Raw genomic sequence first — 20,714 nt, forward strand, 5'->3', positions numbered from 1 at the left:
TGGGGGCAGAGGTCCCTACAGATGATGGTGGCAGAGGTCCCTACAGATGATGATGGGGCAGAAGTCTCTAAAGATGATGATGGGGGCAGAGGTCTCTACAGATGATGATGGGGGTAGAGGTCCCTACAGATGATAATGGGGGCAGAAGTCTCTACAGATGATGATGGGGACAGAAGTCTCTACAGATGATGGGGCAGAGGTCCTCCCTACAGATGATGGGGACAGAAGTCTCTGCAGATGATGATGGGGGCAGAAGTCTCTACAGATGATGGGGCAGAGGTCCTCCCTACAGATGATGGGGGCAGAAGTCTCTATAGATGATGATGGGGGCAGAAGTCTCTACAGAGGATAATGGGGCAGAGGTCCTCCCTACAGATGATGGGGGCAGAAGTCTCTACAGATGATGATGGGGGCAGAAGTCTCTACAGATGATGGGGCAGAGGTCCCTACAGATGATGATGGGGGGCAGAGGTCCTCCCTACAGATGATGGGGGCAGAAGTCTCTACAGATGATGATGGGGGCAGAAGTCTCTACAGATGATGATGGGGGCAGAAGTCTCTACAGATGATGATGGGGGCAGAGGTCCTCCCTACAGATGATGGGGGCAGAAGTCTCTACAGATGATGATGGGGGCAGAAGTCTCTACAGATGATGATGGGGGCAGAAGTCTCTACAGATGATGATGGGGGCAGAAGTCTCTACAGATGATGATGGGGGCAGAGGTCTCTACAGATGATGATGGGGGCAGAAGTATCTACAGATGATGATAGGGGCAGAAGTCCCTACAGATGATGATGGGGGCAGAAGTCTCTACAGATGATGATGGGGGAAGAAGTCTCTACAGATGATGATGGGGGCAGAAGTCTCTACAGATGATGATGGGGGCAGAAGTATCTACAGATGATGATAGGGGCAGAAGTCCCTACAGATGATGATGGGGGCAGAAGTCTCTACAGATGATGATGGGGGCAGAAGTCTCTACAGATGATGATGAGGGCAGAGGTCTCTACAGATGATGATGAGGGCAGAGGTCCTCCCTACAAATGATGGGATTCATGCAGGCAGCTGCAGCAGAATTGTCTGTTCATCTCACTGGTGAGGACTATGGAGCGGATAAATAATGTACACTACTGACCGCTAGGGGGCAAGCACGATCCTCGCAGTGATAGTAGGCAGCCATTGTAGAGGCCGTTGTTTCTTATCAGCGGCTGCGCGCTGTCACTGTCGATCGGAACGCAAATCCAGGAAGTGTTTTGGAACGCACAAGCGGAAGTGACCCGCAAATGGCCCGGAAGTGAGTGTCTATTATGTTGGGGACGTCTTGATGATGGTCCATGTGGTCCATAGAGAAGACATCACCTTCTCCACCTGGTCTGATCTCAGCCTCCGCACTACATCTACCATACACACAGGTACCCGGGGAGATGACATGGGGCCCCATCATAATGGAGAGGACAGGGAATAAATGACTGGCCGGACTGTAGTTATATACACTGTATATAGGACTGTAGTTATATATATTGGACTGTAATTATATACACTGTATATAGGACTGTAGTTATATACACTGTATATAGGACTGTAGTTATACATACTGGATAGAGATGAGCGAACTTACAGTAAATTCGATTCGTCACGAACTTCTCGGCTCGGCAGTTGATGACTTTTCCTGCATAAATTAGTTCAGCTTTCAGGTTCTCCGGTGGGCTGGAAAAGGTGGATACAGTCCTAGGAAAGATTCTCCTAGGACTGTATCCACCTTTTCCAGCCCACAGGAGCACCTAAAAGCTGAACTAATTTATGCAGGAAAAGTCATCAACCGCCGAGCCGAGAAGTTCGTGACGAATTGAATTTACTGTAAGTTCGCTTCTCTCTAATACTGGACTGTAGTTATATACACAGTATAAAGGACTGTAATTATATACACTGTCTAAAGGACTGTAATGATCTACACTGTACACTGGACTGTAATTATATACACTGTACACCGGACTGTAATTATATACACTGTACACCGGACTGTAATTATATACACTGTACACCGGGCTGTAATTATATACACTGTACGCTGGACTGCAGTTATATACACTGTACACCGGACTGCAGTTATATACACTGCATGCTGGATTGTAGTTATATACACTGTACACTGGACTGTAGTTATATACACTGTACACCGGACTGTAATTATATACACTGTACGCTGGACTGCAGTTATATACACTGTACACCGGACTGCAGTTATATACACTGCATGCTGGATTGCAGTTATATACACTGTACACCGGACTGTAATTATATACACTGTACGCTGGACTGCAGTTATATACACTGTACGCTGGACTGCAGTTATATACACTGTACGCTGGACTGCAGTTATATACACTGTACGCTGGACTGCAGTTATATACACTGCATGCTGGATTGTAGTTATATACACTGCATGCTGGACTGTAATTATATACACTGTACGCTGGACTGTAATTATATACACTGTACGCTGGACTGCAGTTATATACACTGCATGCTGGATTGTAGTTATATACACTGTACGCTGGACTGCAGTTATATACACTGTACGCTGGACTGCAGTTATATACACTGCATGCTGGATTGTAGTTATATACACTGTACGCTGGACTGTAATTATATACACTGTACGCTGGACTGCAGTTATATACACTGTACGCTGGACTGCAGTTATATACACTGTACGCTGGACTGCAGTTATATACACTGTACGCTGGACTGCAGTTATATACACTGCATGCTGGATTGTAGTTATATACACTGCATGCTGGACTGTAATTATATACACTGTACACTGGACTGTAATTATATACACTGTACACTGGACTGTAATTATATACACTGTACACCGGACTGTAATTATATACACTGTACACTGGACTGTAATTATATACACTGTACGCTGGACTGCAGTTATATACACTGTACGCTGGACTGCAGTTATATACACTGCATGCTGGATTGTAGTTATATACACTGTACGCTGGACTGTAATTATATACACTGTACGCTGGACTGTAATTATATACACTGTACACCAGACTGTAGTTATATACACTGTACACCGGACTGTAGTTATATACACTGTACGCCGGACTGTAGTTATATACACTGTACGCCGGACTGTAGTTATATACACTGTACGCCGGACTGTAGTTATATACACTGTACGCCGGACTGTAGTTATATACACTGTACGCCGGACTGTAGTTATATACACTGTACGCCGGACTGTAGTTATATACACTGTACGCCTGACTGTAATTATATACACTGTACGCCTGACTGTAATTATATACACTGTACGCCTGACTGTAGTTATATACACTGTACGCCGGACTGTAGTTATATACACTGTACGCCGGACTGTAGTTATATACACTGTACGCCGGACTGTAGTTATATACACTGTACGCCGGACTGTAGTTATATACACTGTACGCCGGACTGTAGTTATATACACTGTACGCCGGACTGTAGTTATATACACTGTACGCCGGACTGTAGTTATATACACTGTACGCCGGACTGTAGTTATATACACTGTACGCCGGACTGTAGTTATATACACTGTATGCCGGACTGTAGTTATATACACTGTACACCGGACTGTAGTTATATACACTGTACGCCGGACTGTAGTTATATACACTACGCCGGACTGTAGTTATATACACTGTACGCCGGACTGTAGTTATATACACTGTATATCTGGAAAGCGATTATATGTATAGTGTACTGTTACAGAGTGGAGCACAATATTATCCAGTAATGACTATTATAGAAGTCTAGGTTCTATACACTATATAATAGTCCAGGACTACAGAATGTTATGCTACACACACATATATATATATACATATATATACAGACCAAAATTTTGGACACACTTTCTCATTCAGAGTTTTCTTTATTTTCATGACTATGAAAATTGTAGATTCACATTGAAGGCATCAAAACTATGAATTAACACATGTGGAATTATATACATAACAAAAAAGTGTGAAAATATGTCATATTCTAGGTTCTTCAAAGTAGCCACCTTTTGCTTTGATTACTGCTTTGCACACTCATTCTCTTTATGAGCTTCAAGAGGTAGTCACCTGAAATGGTCTTCCAACAGTCTTGAAGGAGTTTCCAGAGATGCTTAGCACTTGTTGGCCTTTTTGCCTTCACTCTGCGGTCCAGCTCCCCCCAAACCATCTCGATTGGGTTCAGGTCCGGTGACTGTGGAGGCCAGGTCATCTGGTGCAGCACCCCATCACTCTTCTTCTTGGTCAAATAGCCCTTACACAGCCTGGAGGTGTTTGGGGTCATTGTCCTGTTCAAAAATAAATTTTGGTCCAACTAAACACAAACCGGATGGAATAGCAGCCGCTGCAAGATACTGTGGTAGACATGCTGGTTCAGTATGCCTTCAATTTTGAATAAATCCCCAACAGTGTCACCAGCAAAGCACCCCCACACCATCACACCTCCTCCTCCACACCAGCACACCTGTGAAGTGAAAACCATTTCAGGTGACTACCTCTTGAAGCTCAACAAGAGAATGCAAAGAGTGTGCAAAGCAAAAGGTGGCTACTTTGAAGAACCTAGAATATGACATGTTTTCAGTTGTTTCACACTTTTTTGTTATGTATATAATTCCACATGTGCTAATTCATTCAGTTTTGATGCCTTCAATGTGAATCTACAATTTTCATAGTCATGAAAATAAAGAAAACTCTGAATGAGAAGGTGTGTCCAAACTTTTGGTCTGTACTGTATATATATATATATATATATATATATATACTCTATAAATTGTGACACTAAATATCCTACATTATGATTGTGTAGAGTATAACAGTGTATATTATAACAGGTTACAGTTATTAAAAGGTAACACAACTTAAAGCATTACTGTCAATAAAAACAACTTAGAACATCTTGACCAGACAGGTGGCACCGTGTCTTACTCCTGAGACCCGCAGCGATCGTGAGTTATTAGCTGGGGAAGCGGACGGCGACACTCTGCTCCCTGGCCAGCCGAGTTATCCGTCCATTTCTCTGCATAGACTGCAGGGGTGAGACCTGGTGAGATCAACAACTTTTGGCATGTCTGATCAACATGTCAAAAGTTATGTTTAATGACAGTAATGCCTTAAAGAATACATCATGGTTATGTCGTACATGGTATTGTCCAAGTATAATAGAGCAGTATAACAAATATAACTATAGTTTACAGTAGAGTACATGCAGCCTTTATCAAGCAATTACACAGTGTTACTGAAGGCATATAAATATGGTGGATATCGTGACATCACAGTGACATCATGCATTTGCATAATTACCAAAACAAAAATGAGATCACAAGATCAGTATTATTACAATGAGATACAACAGTGCAGTGCAATTGACACTCATATATAGCATAGCTAGTGTACAAGATCCCGTGAATACAGTGTAAAAAGAACATATACAAACATAAATAAAACTCACAGTGACGGAAGCTCTGGCCGGGACCTGCGTGATGCCGAATGGCAGCATCATCACACAGTGACAGACGCAAGCTCGGAACGCACGGAGTAAGCGGAAGCTCAGGAGCTCAACCGGAAGTCGTGAGGTCAGGCATGCGCGGAGATGGCGGATGGACTCCGCCGCCATGACAGTGATGGGCAAAACTAAGGGCAATGTGTAAAAGGGAATATATGAAGAAATAAAAGCAGAAAAGTGAGAATAAGTGTGTAGAGAATGGTGAAAGGTGAGTAGGGTAGAACAAGAATGAAAGTATAAGTGAAATAATAAAGCGATGGAAATGATAAAAGGAATTATGAAAAACTAAAAGTAAGGGCAAATGAAAACATAACGAATGAATTGGATGAAGAAGAATTGTTCAACTTGCACATGTATAACCCGGAATAAAAGATGACTCCTGCTAATGGCGCAAAACTGTATAGGTAAATAAGAACCATTCTGCTGACAGGATCGAACCATACATAAGAGACCATGTATACGGACACAGCAATCTGGACTCCCGTGGGTTGTGTGCCAGGTACCAAGGATGGAGAAGTCCCGGGATCTGACAAGTGGAGAACAAACTGTACCCCGTGGTAAACGGGGAGACAGCGCGTCTCAAAGGCCTAATTTTCGGGAGTGGCATGAGTGGTGCCCCAGCCAGAAGTGTCCCACTCATACAGGCATGCATACACAATCCTGATGATGATGTAGGAGTACAGTGAAATAGTAACCCGTGGCTGTGGGTGTATAAATATACACAGGGAACACAATACCTAGGTGCAAGTTGTAACTGCCATAAAAAGTAGGGCTGAAGCTGAGCCCAGCAAAAGCAAAAACGGCAAGCCCATATGAGCGGTATGGAAAGGGATATAAGAATGCGGAGGACATGAAAACACATGAGTGAAGAACCAAAAGCTTTTAATGCAAGAAATAGAATAACAAAGGCAAAAGGAAGGAATAAGGGGATGAATATAAGGGGATATTGGGACAACAAATCCAACTGGTGTAGAGTAGGTGTGTTCTAAAGATTCCGGTTGAGCTTCTGTTTCCTAAAGGAGGTTTGTAGTAGAGACAAGAATTTTCTCACGCAGGTTCCGTCATGCCGTCTCTGGAAGATAAAAAAGAGGAGATAAGAATCTCAAAATGAACACAGTGTAAACATAGCATAACTTAGGGCGACAATCTATAGGGCTGTCAGGCTAAATGCAAAATCATATATTAGTGATGGGAAAATCCACGTTGAGGCCTTTAGGTTTAAGAGTCTGGAGCTCAAAGATCCAGCGCAATTCACAGCGGTGAAGAGCGGCAATACGATCCCCTCCCCTCTTAAAGGGGGGAATGTGGTCAATCAGAGCGAAACGTAAATCCCGCTCTGAGTGGCCACATTCAACGAAATGTTTAGGAACGGGGAGATCAAGTCTCCCCTTCCTAATAGTATAACGATGTTGGTTCAACCGGGTGCGGAATTCGCCTGTGGTCTCGCCAACATACAATATGTTGCATGGACAAAGGAGTACATGAATGACAAAACTAGATGAACAGGTAAGGTAATGTTTAATCCTGTATGTTTTGCCCAGTTTGGGATGAGTAAATGTAGGCCCCTTAATCATTTTGGGGCAGTTGATGATATTTATATGCCTTCAGTAACACTGTGCAATTGCTTGATAAATGCTGCATGTACGTTGCCCTTTTTTAACTTGATGGAATAAACGCTTCTACACGTTTTTCATTACAACTTGGAGTGCTGCGGTCTTCTTGCATATTTATCTAACTTCAATCCTGGGACCGAGGATTTCCACCGATAGCACCCGCCTCTTGAGGTGTGCTGCTCCTTTCTACACTTTTATAATTTACAGTAGTGTTATACTGAATATTAGTATTAGAATAGTTCCATGTATAATAGTGCATAGTTCAGTATTGCACATACTATATAATAAATTAAAGTGATTCAATGGATGTGTTATGTATTTTTGTTCTTCAGGTTGTAATATTGTAGCTGGACCAAGGCTGGAACATTGTAATTCCATCTGCTATCACGTGAGTGAGTCCTGCATGGCTGATGATGGACGTGGATCAGGGGCCCATGAGCGAGAACATAATAACTATCACTTTGGAAGTTGTTCACCTGCTGACCGGAGAGGTGAGGGCCTGTGCTGTGGTCTCACGATTACCTCTATGGAAACTGAGTTTTATTCTTATATAGGGCTGGGCGTTATACCGGTTCATACCGAATACCGACATTTTTGTGCCGCACAAAATTAATTTTAACCCATACCACAATACCGGTTTGGCCCCTCCCCCTCGGGAATGAATGAATCAGACCCGCGAGCGCTGTTCTGCCCCCCCCCCCCCCCCCCCAATTAATTATCAGCCCAGCGCTGTCCCCATCGGGGTAAATACTCACATATCACCCGCAAGCACTGCCCTCCTCTTCCTCCTGTTTGTTGCGGCCGCCGGCGCTGACGCTCTATACCAGTGGCCTTCAACCTGCCGACCTCAAGATGTTGCAAAACTACAACATGCTGGGAGTTGTAGTTTTGCAACATCTGGAGGTCCGCAGGTTGAAGACCACTGCTCTATACTGTGCGGTATCCCTGTGCCCGGGCTGCAAAAAATAAACAAAATAAACTTTAACTCACCTCCCGTTGGTCCGGTACCGGCCTCATCTTCCTGGAAACGGGAACGTCGGACAAACAACAGCCTATCACCGGCCGCAGCGATGTTCCGCCTCGGCCGTTGATAGGCTGAGCCCACTGTAATGTAAGAAGCCGGCCAGAGCTCCTTACATGAAAGTGCGCTCAGCCTATCACCGGCCGAGGTGGAACATCGCTGCAGCCGATGATGGGCTGACGGCTGTCTGACGTTCCCGTCCCCAGCGTAAGGCCGACGTCGGAACATGCGTTAGTTTATTCTGTAGCCCGAGCATAGGGATACCTCACAGTACAGAGTTTCAGCGCCGGCGGCTGCAACAAACAGGACGAGGAGGACAGCGCTTGCGGGTGACGTGTGTATTAACCCTGATGGGGGCAGCGCTAGGCTGATAATTAATTTGGGGGGGAGGAGGAGGCAATACCGTGGAACCGCCAAAAGTTACAAAAATACTGTGATACACACATTTGGTCATACTGCCCAGCCCTGTTCTTTTTTTTTTGTATAACTGTTTAATTAAAGAATTTTGTATTTTATTACAGAAGAAAAATACGACAAGTGTACAGTGAGCATGAGTACATTGCAATATATAAAGCAAAATTTGCAACTTTATATATATTATATATGAATTGCGGTGTTAGTTACATGGAATGCTGACTATCATAGATTCAGATAGCGTCTGGCATTTTTTTTAAGAGTAAAAAATCTAGTCTTAATAGTCAAAATAGTGTTCCTGATTTCCTGTCATTACCATTCCAGTGCCCACCACTTCCTGCTGATCACCACTTTCCATCTTTATCAGCCATTCACCTAAAGGGTAGGGTCACACAGTGGATTTCTACAGGGGGATATCCGTCACTATGAGCAGACACACAGAGCTACCCAGCCGTAGCGGAGAGCTTGCTCTGCAGTCCCTCTGTGACTGCCGTCGGCACATCCACAGCGTAAAGTACTCTGCATATGTGCCCCATGTGACTCTGCCCTTAGGCTGGGTTTCGCACAGAACAGTGGTTGCTGAAAATTGCAACGAGGTTATGGGCTGCACGATTTTAACATGTGATTTTTGCACTAGGTACAAAGATTTATCACTCTGCCTGAAACAAAAATCATCTGGTTTTGCCCATAGCAACCAATTACGGCTCCACATTTACTTTACCAGAGCTTGATAAGATATGAAAGCTAAGCTATAATTGGTTGCTGTGGCTTTGTTTGGCTTTCTGGGCTTGCTGGGGGTTGTAGTATTGCAACAGCTGGAGACGCACTGTTTGGAAAACACTGGTATAGGGAAATACTTATTCCTCGGGGCTGCCAGGGTGGAGAGCAGCTGCCAGGGTCTTCCCCCTTTTTTTTTTTTTTTTTTTTACTACATTTTTAAGCCCAAGCATTTACGAGTGCATCATAGTGTGTCGGGAACAGGTGATAGGTTCTCTTCAAGTTTATGCACCATACACAACATGCTATATATCACAACTGTGAGGCCCACCTCTGTGGCCTATATGAGAGCAGATATAAAATGACTCTCAGTTGAGAAGGATGTGTGATAGATCTATATCAGTGGTCTCCAAACTGTGGCCCTCCAGCTGGTGCAAAATTACTACTCCTAGCATGCCCGGGCATCCAACTAGGCATGCTTGCAGTTGTAGTTTTGCAACATCATATTTAAAGGAGATGTCCGGCGCAGACTTTTTCTATTCCGTCCTGCCCGGGCTGCAAAAAAAGACAAAACAAACGTTCACTTACCTCCATATGTTCCCCCGGAGCTCCGCAACAGCTGATCGGTCAGCCGTGCTGTCTGCTTCCTACTTCCTTTAGCCCGGTACGTCACACGGCGCTTCAGCCTATCACCGGCCGCAGCGATGTCCCGCCTCGACCGATAATAGGCTGAAGCGCCGTGTGACGTACCGGGCTAAGGGAAGTAAACAGCCTGGCCGACAGATCAGCTGTTGCGGAGCACCGGGGGAACATATGGAGGTAAGTGAACGTTTGCTTTGTCTTTTTTTGCAGCCCGGGCAGGACGGAATAGAAAAAGTCTGTGCCGGACATCTCCTTTGATAAGATGTATTACTAATAATGAGCATAGAGTTATCAGTTTTGTTAGACTGGTAGACGAGCTTCTATCATGGTCCCCTCTGTAGGTGCTCACTACTAGAAGCAGAAGTGAAGTAGGGCACCTTGACACCAGTTTGTTGTGGTCTGAGCATGAGCCATATGTTTAGTGCTAAGAACTGAATAGGATCGCATTTTAGGCCTCATTCACGTCTAATTTGGAGGCAACGTCCGGGTCCTCTGTCACAGTCTCTGTTCAGGGCCAGAAATTGGAGCCAGAGAGACACTGACTGATCCTATTGACTTTAATGGGGGTCCATCTCCTTTCTGATTGGTATCCGTTTATTTAGCGGGATATGACCAGACAAAAAATGACTGCCAAAAAAAATGAATTCTGCGACAGAGCACATGTTAACATAGCCCTATGAGATCAAAAAAACCTTTCTGCCTGTCTGTATGAGTCATGGTTTCCCAACAAGGGTACCTCTAGCTCAGGGGTCCTCAAACTACGGCCTGCGGGCCACATGCGGCCCGCGGAGCGCATTTACCCGGCCCGCCGGGCGTTTTTGACTCAGGACATCCATGTGTTCCGAAAGATGCATTCAGAACACAAGGATGCCTCTGTTAAGTCCCTGCGGCCCGCGTTTACTTTAAAAATGCAGGGACCGCCGGGAACAGGCGCACGCAGCGACATCACTGACGTCCCATGCGTGCGCCCATGGCAACCGAGCGGAGAAGCAGAGAAGAAGCAAGGACGCGCGCTGGAGGTAAGTGTTTACCAGCGGCGAGTCCCTTCGGTGTTCTGAACACCGATCCTCCGGTCCTGCTATGGCCGGAGCGGTGGTTGGAACACTGAAATGGGGCAGTACACCGGCATACAGCCTCCAGCCATACTGTATCGCTGGAGGCTGTATGCCTGTGGGGGAACATACTGCCAACGTAATTTGGGGGACTATATTGCACCTAATGTGGGGGAACATACTGCCAGCCTAATGTGGGGGACTATATTGCACCTAATGTGGGGGAACTATTCTGCCAGCCTAATGTGGGGGAACTATACTTCCAACGTAATGTGGGGGGACTATATTGCACTTAATGTGGGGGAACATACTGCCAGCCTAATGTGGGGGACTATATTGCACCTAATGTGGGGGAACTATACTTCCAACGTAATGTGGGGGGACTATATTGCACTTAATGTGGGGGAACATACTGCCAGCCTAATGTGGGGGACTATATTGCACCTAATGTGGGGGAACATACTGCCAGCCTAATGTGGGGGACTATATTGCACCTAATGTGGGGGAACATACTGCCAGCCTAATGTGGGGGACTATATTGCACCTAATGTAGGGGAACATACTGCCAGCCTAATGTGGGGGACTATATTGCACCTAATGTGGGGGGAACTATACTGCCAGCCTAATGTGGGGGACTATATTGCACCTAATGTGGGGGAACATACTGCCAGCCTAATGTGGGGGACTATATTGCACCTAATGTGGGGGAACTATACTATCAGCCTAATGTGGGGGACTATATTGCACCTAATGTGGGGGAACATACTGCCAGCCTAATGTGGGGGACTATATTGCACCTAATGTGGGGGAACATATTGCACCTAATGTGGGGGGACTATATTGCACCTAATGTGGGGGGAACTATACTGCCAGCCTAATGTGGGGGACTATATTGCACCTAATGTGGGGAAACATACTGCCAGCCTAATGGCGGGGAGTATATTGCACCTAATGGCGGGGACTATATTGCACCTAATGTGGGGGGACTATACTGCACCTAATGTGGGGGAACTGTACTGCACCTAATGTGGGGGAACTGTACTGCACCTAATGTGGGTGAACTGTACTGCACCTAATGTGGGGGAACTGTACTGCACCTAATGTGGGGGAACTATACTGCACCTAATGTGGGGGGAACTATACTGCACCTAATGTGGGGGGAACTGTACTGCACCTAATGTGGGGGAACTATACTGCACCTAATGTGGGGGGAACTATACTGCACCTAATGTGGGGGGAACTACCCAGTTCCCATTGAAATACTGGTAAGTTTGTTGATTTAACTTTACTTGTTCTTCATTTTAAATATTGTATTTATTCCCGTTTTTTTTCTTCACTTCAAAATAAGATATATGCAATGTTCATAGGAATTTGTTCATAGGTTTTTTGTTTGTTTTTTAACTCCGGCCCTCCAACGGTCTGAGGGACTGTGAACTGGCCCCCTGTTTAAAACGTTTGAGGACCCATGCTCTAGCTGTTTTGGCTGTCCGGGGATGCTGGAAGTTGTAGTTTTGCAACAACTTTCTGGTTGCGAAACACTGATATGAGCCCTAACCATGCCCTTGTTTATTTTTAGGATGTAGATATGGAAAGAAATACCCAGTTCAACGGCGCGATCCACAGATTCAATCGAATGATGATATAGGATGAATATAAATATTTATTAAGCCAGGGTGCAACGCGTTTCGGGGCTTAGGATCCCCTTCATCAGGCAAGTAGGCATCATAACATGTACGGGTGCCTTTAAATAAGACCTTTTTGGTGCCAAACAAATAAAGCTCTGCCCAGTGGGCGTGGCCACAGTGGGCGGAAGTGCCCAAAGCAACATAGATATAATGTACCGATTAAAATAACAATATATGAAATTAGTATGCATTAAAACATTACACATATAAAAAAAACATTAGAATACATAAAATTAATATAGAAAAAACTGTCAGCCGCAAGAAGGCGCACGTCATCGAACCTACGGCGCATGCGCCAACTCCCGAACATAATAATGATGACGGCCGGAGGTGAAGGAAGCGCAGGCGCCTGCCCGCACTGTGTGAAGGATACAGCGCCGGTGCGCACTAGGACAAGGAGGAAACACACTGTGGAGACACAGTGCGCGCGCGCCCCGAACGCCAAGGTAAACAAATACACGTGTCGGCGAGGCACGCATGCGCTAGCTACCCGGCAGACCGGACCCAATACAATGTGCACATAAGAGTTGCGCGCATGCGCCAGCCCCATATAATACCGGAATAAATGGTGAGTGTCAGACAAAGGGCTGGGCAGGATAAACAGCAAGAGTGATGGCATACTCTAGTCAAAATTATATAATAATAAATATTAATAAGAGTATGAGTATGCCATCACTCTTGCTGTTTATCCTGCCTGGCCCTTTGTGTGACACTCACCATTTATTCCGGTATTATATGGGGCTGGCGCATGCGCGCAACTCCTATGTGCATATTGTATTGGGTCTGGTCTGCGACTTCTTGAGGCTGACAGTTTTTTCTATGTTAATTTTATGTATTCTAAGGTATTTTTAAATGTGTAATGTTTTAATGCATACTAATTTCATATATTGTTATTTTAATCGGTACATTATATCTATGTTGCTTTGAGCACTTCCGCCCACTGAGGCCACGCCCACTGGGCAGAGCTTTATTTGTTTGGCGCCAAAAAGGTCTTATTTAAAGGCACCCGTTTGTTGTACATGTTATGATGCCTACTTGCCTGATGAAGGGGATCCTAAGCCCTGAAACACGTCGCACCCTGGCTTAATAAATATTTATATTCATCCTATATCATCATTCGATTGAATCTGTGGAATCGGGTATTTCATTCCATATCTACATCCTGCTCTGAATCGGCATGCTTATTGCTGGATCCGATACCGGGAGGCTGCACCACTAACCGTAGGCGCTTGTGTAGTTGTGTCAGTTACACAACCGTACCAGGTGAGAGGACCACTGAAACGTTTGTGAATCCTGCACCCACTTACATCCATCCTTGTTCAAAACATACTGTCCTATGAGGAGCTCTGCTTATTGTTTTCTTTAGATATATGAAGCCTTGTTTAATTTTAGGCTTCCTTAAATACTTCTCTTTTATTTTCGGTCAAATCAATAAAAAAGTGTCCTCTCTATTGAGACACTATATATGAAGATTCTTAAATGATCTCTGTAAAGTTTCTGTGGGCTTTGGCTGATAAATTCCTTGATAATATACCAACTACAGGGAGCCCCAACAAGCAGCCACAATTTGTGGGGGAACCCGGCAGCAATCATTCATCTTCACTTTAGGGGTGCTGCAGGGAAATTGAAGTGTGGACATAGTTCTCATTGTACTGCATGTAAATATTGGGTCTTCCAGAGAAGTGCCATTTCTTCTATAATTTAATGCTTTAACACTCAATTTTAAGGATTATATGGTTGTAAAGAAGCCTGGAGATCTTGGTACAACCGGTGACATTGAATTGAGAAGGACCCAGGCCTCTGTTATGTTGCCATCGTCTCCTACTTTGATCCCAGAGGAAACCAATGATCGGAAGGTCTTAGAACTCACCAACAGGATCATTCATCTTCTCACTGGAGAGGTAAGCACTGCTGCCAATGCTGGGGCATTAAAGGAAATCTGTCATCAGTGTCACCGCACTAACCTGTTGGTACAGACCGGTAGTGCTGGTGACACTGATGATTGGTACAGACCGGTAGTGCTGGTGACACTGATGATTGGTACAGACCGGTAGTGCTGGTGACACTGATGATTGGTACAGATCGGTAGTGCTGGTGACACTGATGATTGGTACAGACCGGTAGTGCTGGTGACACTGATGATTGGTACAGACCGGTAGTGCTGGTGACACTGATGATTGGTACAGACCGGTAGTGCTGGTGACACTGATGATTGGTACAGATCGGTAGTGCTGGTGACACTGATGACTGGTACAGACCGGTAGTACTGGTGACACTAGTATTTCCTGTTCATTGTCCTCATTATAAGGACATTACAGAGAAGATAGTATTGAGGGACAGGATTATTTACTACAGTGATCCCTAATGGTATAAAGTCACTGTTTTTTATAAAGTCTAAATTACCCTTTTTATACAGACTGGACCCCAAGACCCCTAAATTCAGACCAAGACTAGACCACATTGTTCAGATCCCTTATCAGAACCCTTTAAATTACTTACCGCTCCTCATCTGCAAGCCAAGCCAGGTTCCTCTTCAGCTCTTGGTACCTGCAGCCAAAATGTAGCCAGGCCTGCAGAAGAGGAGCCAAGAGAATTATTGCAATTGGTAAGGTCAAAGGAAGAAAAAAAGGGAGATATATACATATCAGGGATGTGGAAATCCTATCGCCCGACGCCCGGTTCATGTAGTTCCGGGCGCCGGGCAGGTGAATTGTTCATAGATTTAGCCCTGTATCGGGTAGCAGGTACAGACCGACTTCTCCCTTATTTTTCTTTAATGCCGGTGTGAAGTGCAGGAGCGGATGCAAGTCTACACCTCACACCGGGGCTCAGAGTGTATGGAGGGGGCGGCGGCCTCCAGCTGATTTCAGTAGCCGGGGGCCGCTGCTCAGAGCCCCCCCACCGGCGTTTCAGTGATACAGGCCTGTCGTTGCTGGGAGCCGATTTGCAGACGTGCACTGCGCAGACACAAGTCTGCTCTTAGCCCCTGAGGTGCCGTTCGGCGGGGGGGGGATCGTACTATTTTGGTTGAAATTATTTTATCTATCAGAACAAGGGGATTTTCTTGAGGGACAAGTAGATTGTGTTCCGCTTTAGCCCCTTGGACAAGTAGTTTTTTTTTTAATTTCCACACCCCTGTTACAATGTAATGTGTATATGGCACTCTCCTTAGTGGTGCTCAGGTAGGATCCCAATCCTTCAATATCCAGTACAGAAAAACTTGGCACTCAAATGCTTTGGATACTTTGATATTTATTAACGCAAGCCAATAATCCAGAAATTATCTGAGGTTTCGGTCCAAGTAAGGACCTTCCTCAGAGATCAGGATGGCTGTGGAGGCAGGGAATCGGCCAGGAGAAGTGAAGGCAGTAATGCGACCAGTGGCCGCTGCAGAGGTCACTGGTCGCATTACTGCCTTCACTTCTCCAGGCCGATTGGAACACCATTCCCTGCCTCCACAGCCATCCTGATCTCTGAGGAAGGTCCTTACTTGGACCGAAACCTCAGATAATTTCTGTACAGTGGTCCCTCAAGTTACAATATTAACTGGTTCCAGGAAGACCATTGTATGTTGAAACCATTGTATGTTGAGACCATAACTCTATGGAAACCTGGTAATTGCTTCTGAAGCCCCCAAAATGTCATCCGAAAATAGGAAAAAGTGAGGATTAAAGAAAAATAAGTAGATAACTAATACAGATAAAGCAAATCCTTACATATAAACAGGAGCTTCTTCAGGGTCCTATACAGTACTACAACATGTAATACCTCCCTGTACTGTAGGGGGCGCTACCAGACAGGAATACAGTGCATGCACTTCAGTAATACCAGTTTTACCAGTGGATGCCCATTCTAATTGGTCGGTTCTTCCAGCCATTGACACGTTTCACAAATCTGGACTGTCTGTAGCATTGTATGTTGAGTCTGGTTTCAAGTTACAATGGTCCAGAAAAGATCATTATATGTGGGAAATATTGTATGTTGAGGCCATTGTAAGTTGAGGGATCAATGTATTATGGGATTGCGTTCATAAATACCAAATAATCTAAAGCTTTAAATGCAATGTGTACCATAGTTATATGGTGATTGTCACCGAGCTGTCCCAGCATAAAATATTAGTAAAGATCTTGTGGAGTACAGTCAATTTCTGACAGCCAGTAGATAAATACCTCTAATCCAGTGTTTTCTAAACAGCGTGCCTCCAGCTGTTTCAAAACTACAACTCCCAGCATGCCCAGACAGCCTAAGGCTGTCTGGGCATACTGGGAGTTGTAGTTTTGCAACAGCTGGAGGCACGCTGTTTGGAAAACACTGCTCTAATCCTCTGTATAGAAATCCTGATAATGTTAATTTCTTATGATTTGGAGGCAGATATCTGCTACTACTCGTGCACATTGGTATATGAAAATGTCTCCTTACTGCCTCCTGTCATCGCTGCGCCCGGGCTCCTTACATTGTGGAGTTAGCCTTAATATTCTGAGTGCGTTAGCCTAACACGGGTCTATATGAGCGGCGAGAGGCAGCGTGAGTAGTGCAGGGGATAGGTTTGGCCTGTTGAGGACTTTTCCCATGTGTATGTGCCATAGAAGAGAAGATTCTAACTAGAGATGAGCGAACTTACAGTAAATTTGATTTGTCACGAACTTCTCGGCTCGACAGTTGATGACTTATCCTGCATAAATTAGTTCAGCTTTCCGGTGCTCCCGTGGGCTGGAAAAGGTGGATACAGTCCTAGGAGACTCTTTCCTAGGACTGTATCCACCTTTTCCAGCCCACCGGGGCACCGGAAAGCTGAACTAATTTATGCAGGAAAAGTCAGCAACCGCCGAGCCGAGAAGTTCGTGACGAATCGAATTTACTGTAAGTTCGCTCATCTCTAATTCTAACCACAGAAAATCACATCCAGTCAACAAGACTTAAAGGGAGTTGTCTGGGAAAAATAAAATGCATGTACGCCCCCATTACTGGGCCTGGGCTAAAGATGAAAATAAAAAATGTATACTTATCTGCCCTGATCCCCCGCCGATTCCATCCCACAGTGCCCAGTCCCAGCTGAGCACCGCCTACTGCTTACATTTCAACATGCAGGAAGAGTGAACAAGCCCCATATTAATAACATCAGATACCAATTTAAAAAGTAATGGCCGATTTCGGAAGAAATTGGAAAAAGAAAAAAGAAAAAAACACGTATTTGCTGGCATCGCCCTTAAAGGGGTATTCCAGGCAAAAACTTTTTTTATATATCAACTGGCTCCGGAAAGTTAAACAGATTTGTAAATTACTTCTATTAAAAAATCTTAATCCTTCCAATAGTTATTAGCTTCTGAAGTTTTCTGTCTAACTGCTCAATGATGATGTCACGTCCTGGAAGCTGTGCATGATGGGAAAATATCCCCATAGGAGCTGGACAGCTCCCGGGACGTGAGTCATCAGAAAGCAGTTAGACAGAAAACAGCAACTCAACTTCAGAAGCTAATAACTATTGGAAGGATTAAGATTTTTTAATAGAAGTAATTAACAAATCTGTTTAACTTTCCGGAGCCATTTGATATATAAAAAAAAAAGTTTTTGCCTGGAATACCCCTTTTAAAATGTTAGACCAATCCTAGGTAATTTGGTACTGTTGGCAACCATGCTTTGTCAGTGAGGTGGCTTCAAGGTGTATGAATCTCACTGTCTATTTCTGCAGGTTTGGAAGTATTTAGGTCATTCTTCTCTTCATGGTGACAATGTAACAAAGCATCCCCAACAAATCGCACCCCCAGGTAAGAGGACGTTCTCATTTTGCCATTTATGCGTGACTGAAAGGTAAAGAGTGGGGTAGGGGAAATACTCATCCTTCTAACTTTTAAAATACCAAAACTTCCCTTATTTAACAGGGCTATATGCTCCTTAGGTTCCCCTTTGGAGAATGCTTTTGCGTGAACAAAAATGTTGTTGATAATTCACTAAGGAGCACAAAGCCATAATGTGGACCATATACCATATTTTTCGCCCTATAGGACGCACCGGCGTATAAGACGCACCCAATTTATAGGTGCAAAATATAAAAAATATAAAGATTTTGAACCCAATAGTGGTCTTCAACCTGCGGACCTCCAGATGTTGCAAAACTACAACTCCCAGCATGCCCGGACAGCCGTTGGCTGTCCGGGCATGCTGGGAGTTGTAGTTTTGCAACATCTGGAGGTCCGCAGATTGAAGACCACTGCATAGGAGGTAATACTCACGTGTCCCCGCTGCTCCGGACCCATCACCACTGCCCTGGATGTTGCTCCATCGCTGTCGCCGTGTCCCCGCCGTGTCCCGTCTCCGCTGCCGGCCGCGTATCCTCGCTCTCCGTCGCCGCAATCACGTCGTTACGCACGTACGTACGCAACAACGTGATGACGAGGAAGGAGAGCGCCGGCCATACAGGGGATCCCTGAACGGAGAAGACACTGAGGAGGCCAATTAAGGTCCCTCCCGGTGTCCTGTAAGCACTAACCCGGCTATTCAATCGGGCTGTTCGGGTCCGCCGCGGTGAAATCGCGGCGGTCCCGGACAGCCCGACTAAACAGCCGGGTTAGTGTCACTTTCCCTTCAGACGCGGCGGTCAGCTTTGATCGCCGCGTCTGAAGGGTTAATACAGGGCATCACCGCGATCGGTGATGTCCTGTATTAGCCGCGGGTCCCGGCCGTTGATGGCCGCAGGGACCGCCGCGATAGGGGTGTATTCGCCGTATAAGACGCACCGACTTTTTTCCCCCCAGTTTTGGGGAAAAAAAGTGCGTCTTATACGGCGAAAAATACGGTAAGTTCTGTGTAACTTTTGCACAAAGTGGGGGAGATTTATCAAAACCTGTCCAGATGAAAAGTTGCTGAGTTGCCCATAGCAACCAATAAGATACATTTTTTTCAGAGGCCTTTTCAAAAATGAAAGCAGCGATCTGATTGGTTGCTATGGGCAACTGGGCAACTTTTCCTCTGCACAGGATTTGATAAATCTCCCTCATTATGCAGAAATTAGGCAGATATTACAGCCATGTTGGGTTTTACCTATTTTTTTTCTTCTAGGAAGAAAGAAAATCAAGATCTTGGGAAAAATACTGTATATATGGATTTTATGCTGATTATAAAAAGAGCTGTATGAATGAAGCCATAAGCTTTACATGTTTAAGGCTGGTGTCACATGGGCGTGTTACAGGCGCATTTTGGGGTCTGGATTAAAGGGGTACTCTGGTTTAGGAAAATCTGTCCCCTATCCAAAGGACAGGGCATAAGTGTCTAATTGCGGAGGCGGGGGTCCAACACCCCTACATTCTCCTGCATGGCGCTCTGGCTCTTTTCGTGCACGGAGCAGAGGTCAACATTCTCCCTCCATTCATCTCTATGGGAGAGCCGGAGATACCAGAGTACGGCACCTGTCGATAAGTTGATAGATCTACCTAAATTGGAGTACCCCTTTAAGGGCACAGCAATGCATACATAATCTGCTTGTGTGAAACCAGCCTAAATCTGTCAATCTGTGAGCCAATGAGGGATTTTCCACTCATTCCCCTGATATATCAAAAACCCTTAGGTTATGTCCAAATGTTTCTAAATCAACTGGTTACTTCTATTTAAAAATCTCAAGTACTGGAAGGGTTATCAGTTGCTGTATACTACAGAGGAAATTGTGTAGTTCTTTTCAGTCTGACCACAGTGCTCTCTGCTGACACCTCTGTCCGTGTCAGGAACTGTCCAGAGCAAGAGAGGTTTTCTATGGGGATATGCTTCTAATCTGGACAGTTCCTGAGATGGACAAAGGTGTCAGCAGAGAGCACTGTTGTCAGACTGAAAAGAACTACACAATTTTCTCTTTAGGATACAGCAGCTGATAAGTACTGGAAGGGTTATAATGTTTTAATAAAAGTAATTTACAAATCTGTTTAACTTTCTGGCACCAGTTGATTTGAAAACATTTATTTTCAATATTTTTCCACCCGAGTTCCCCTTTAAGCAGATAAAATATTACTGGTCAGG

General features: G+C 44.9%; 1 protein-coding gene across 1 annotated transcript in view; it reads left to right on the plus strand.

The window, feature by feature from the left end:
* Positions 1–1,279: 1,279 nt before the first annotated feature.
* LOC130282939 (oocyte zinc finger protein XlCOF6-like) overlaps positions 1,280–20,714 on the plus strand; it is a 49,696-nt gene continuing 30,261 nt past the window's right edge. Inside the window, exons 1-4 of the mRNA XM_056531934.1 lie at positions 1,280–1,413; positions 7,512–7,670; positions 14,438–14,611; positions 18,400–18,475. Of these exons, the coding sequence (XP_056387909.1) occupies positions 7,590–7,670; positions 14,438–14,611; positions 18,400–18,475 (331 nt within the window). The 5' untranslated portion in view covers positions 1,280–1,413; positions 7,512–7,589. The remainder of the gene's footprint in view (positions 1,414–7,511; positions 7,671–14,437; positions 14,612–18,399; positions 18,476–20,714) is intronic.

Source organism: Hyla sarda, chromosome 7 (genome assembly GCF_029499605.1).
Source record: "Hyla sarda isolate aHylSar1 chromosome 7, aHylSar1.hap1, whole genome shotgun sequence".
Lineage (NCBI taxonomy): Eukaryota > Metazoa > Chordata > Amphibia > Anura > Hylidae > Hyla > Hyla sarda.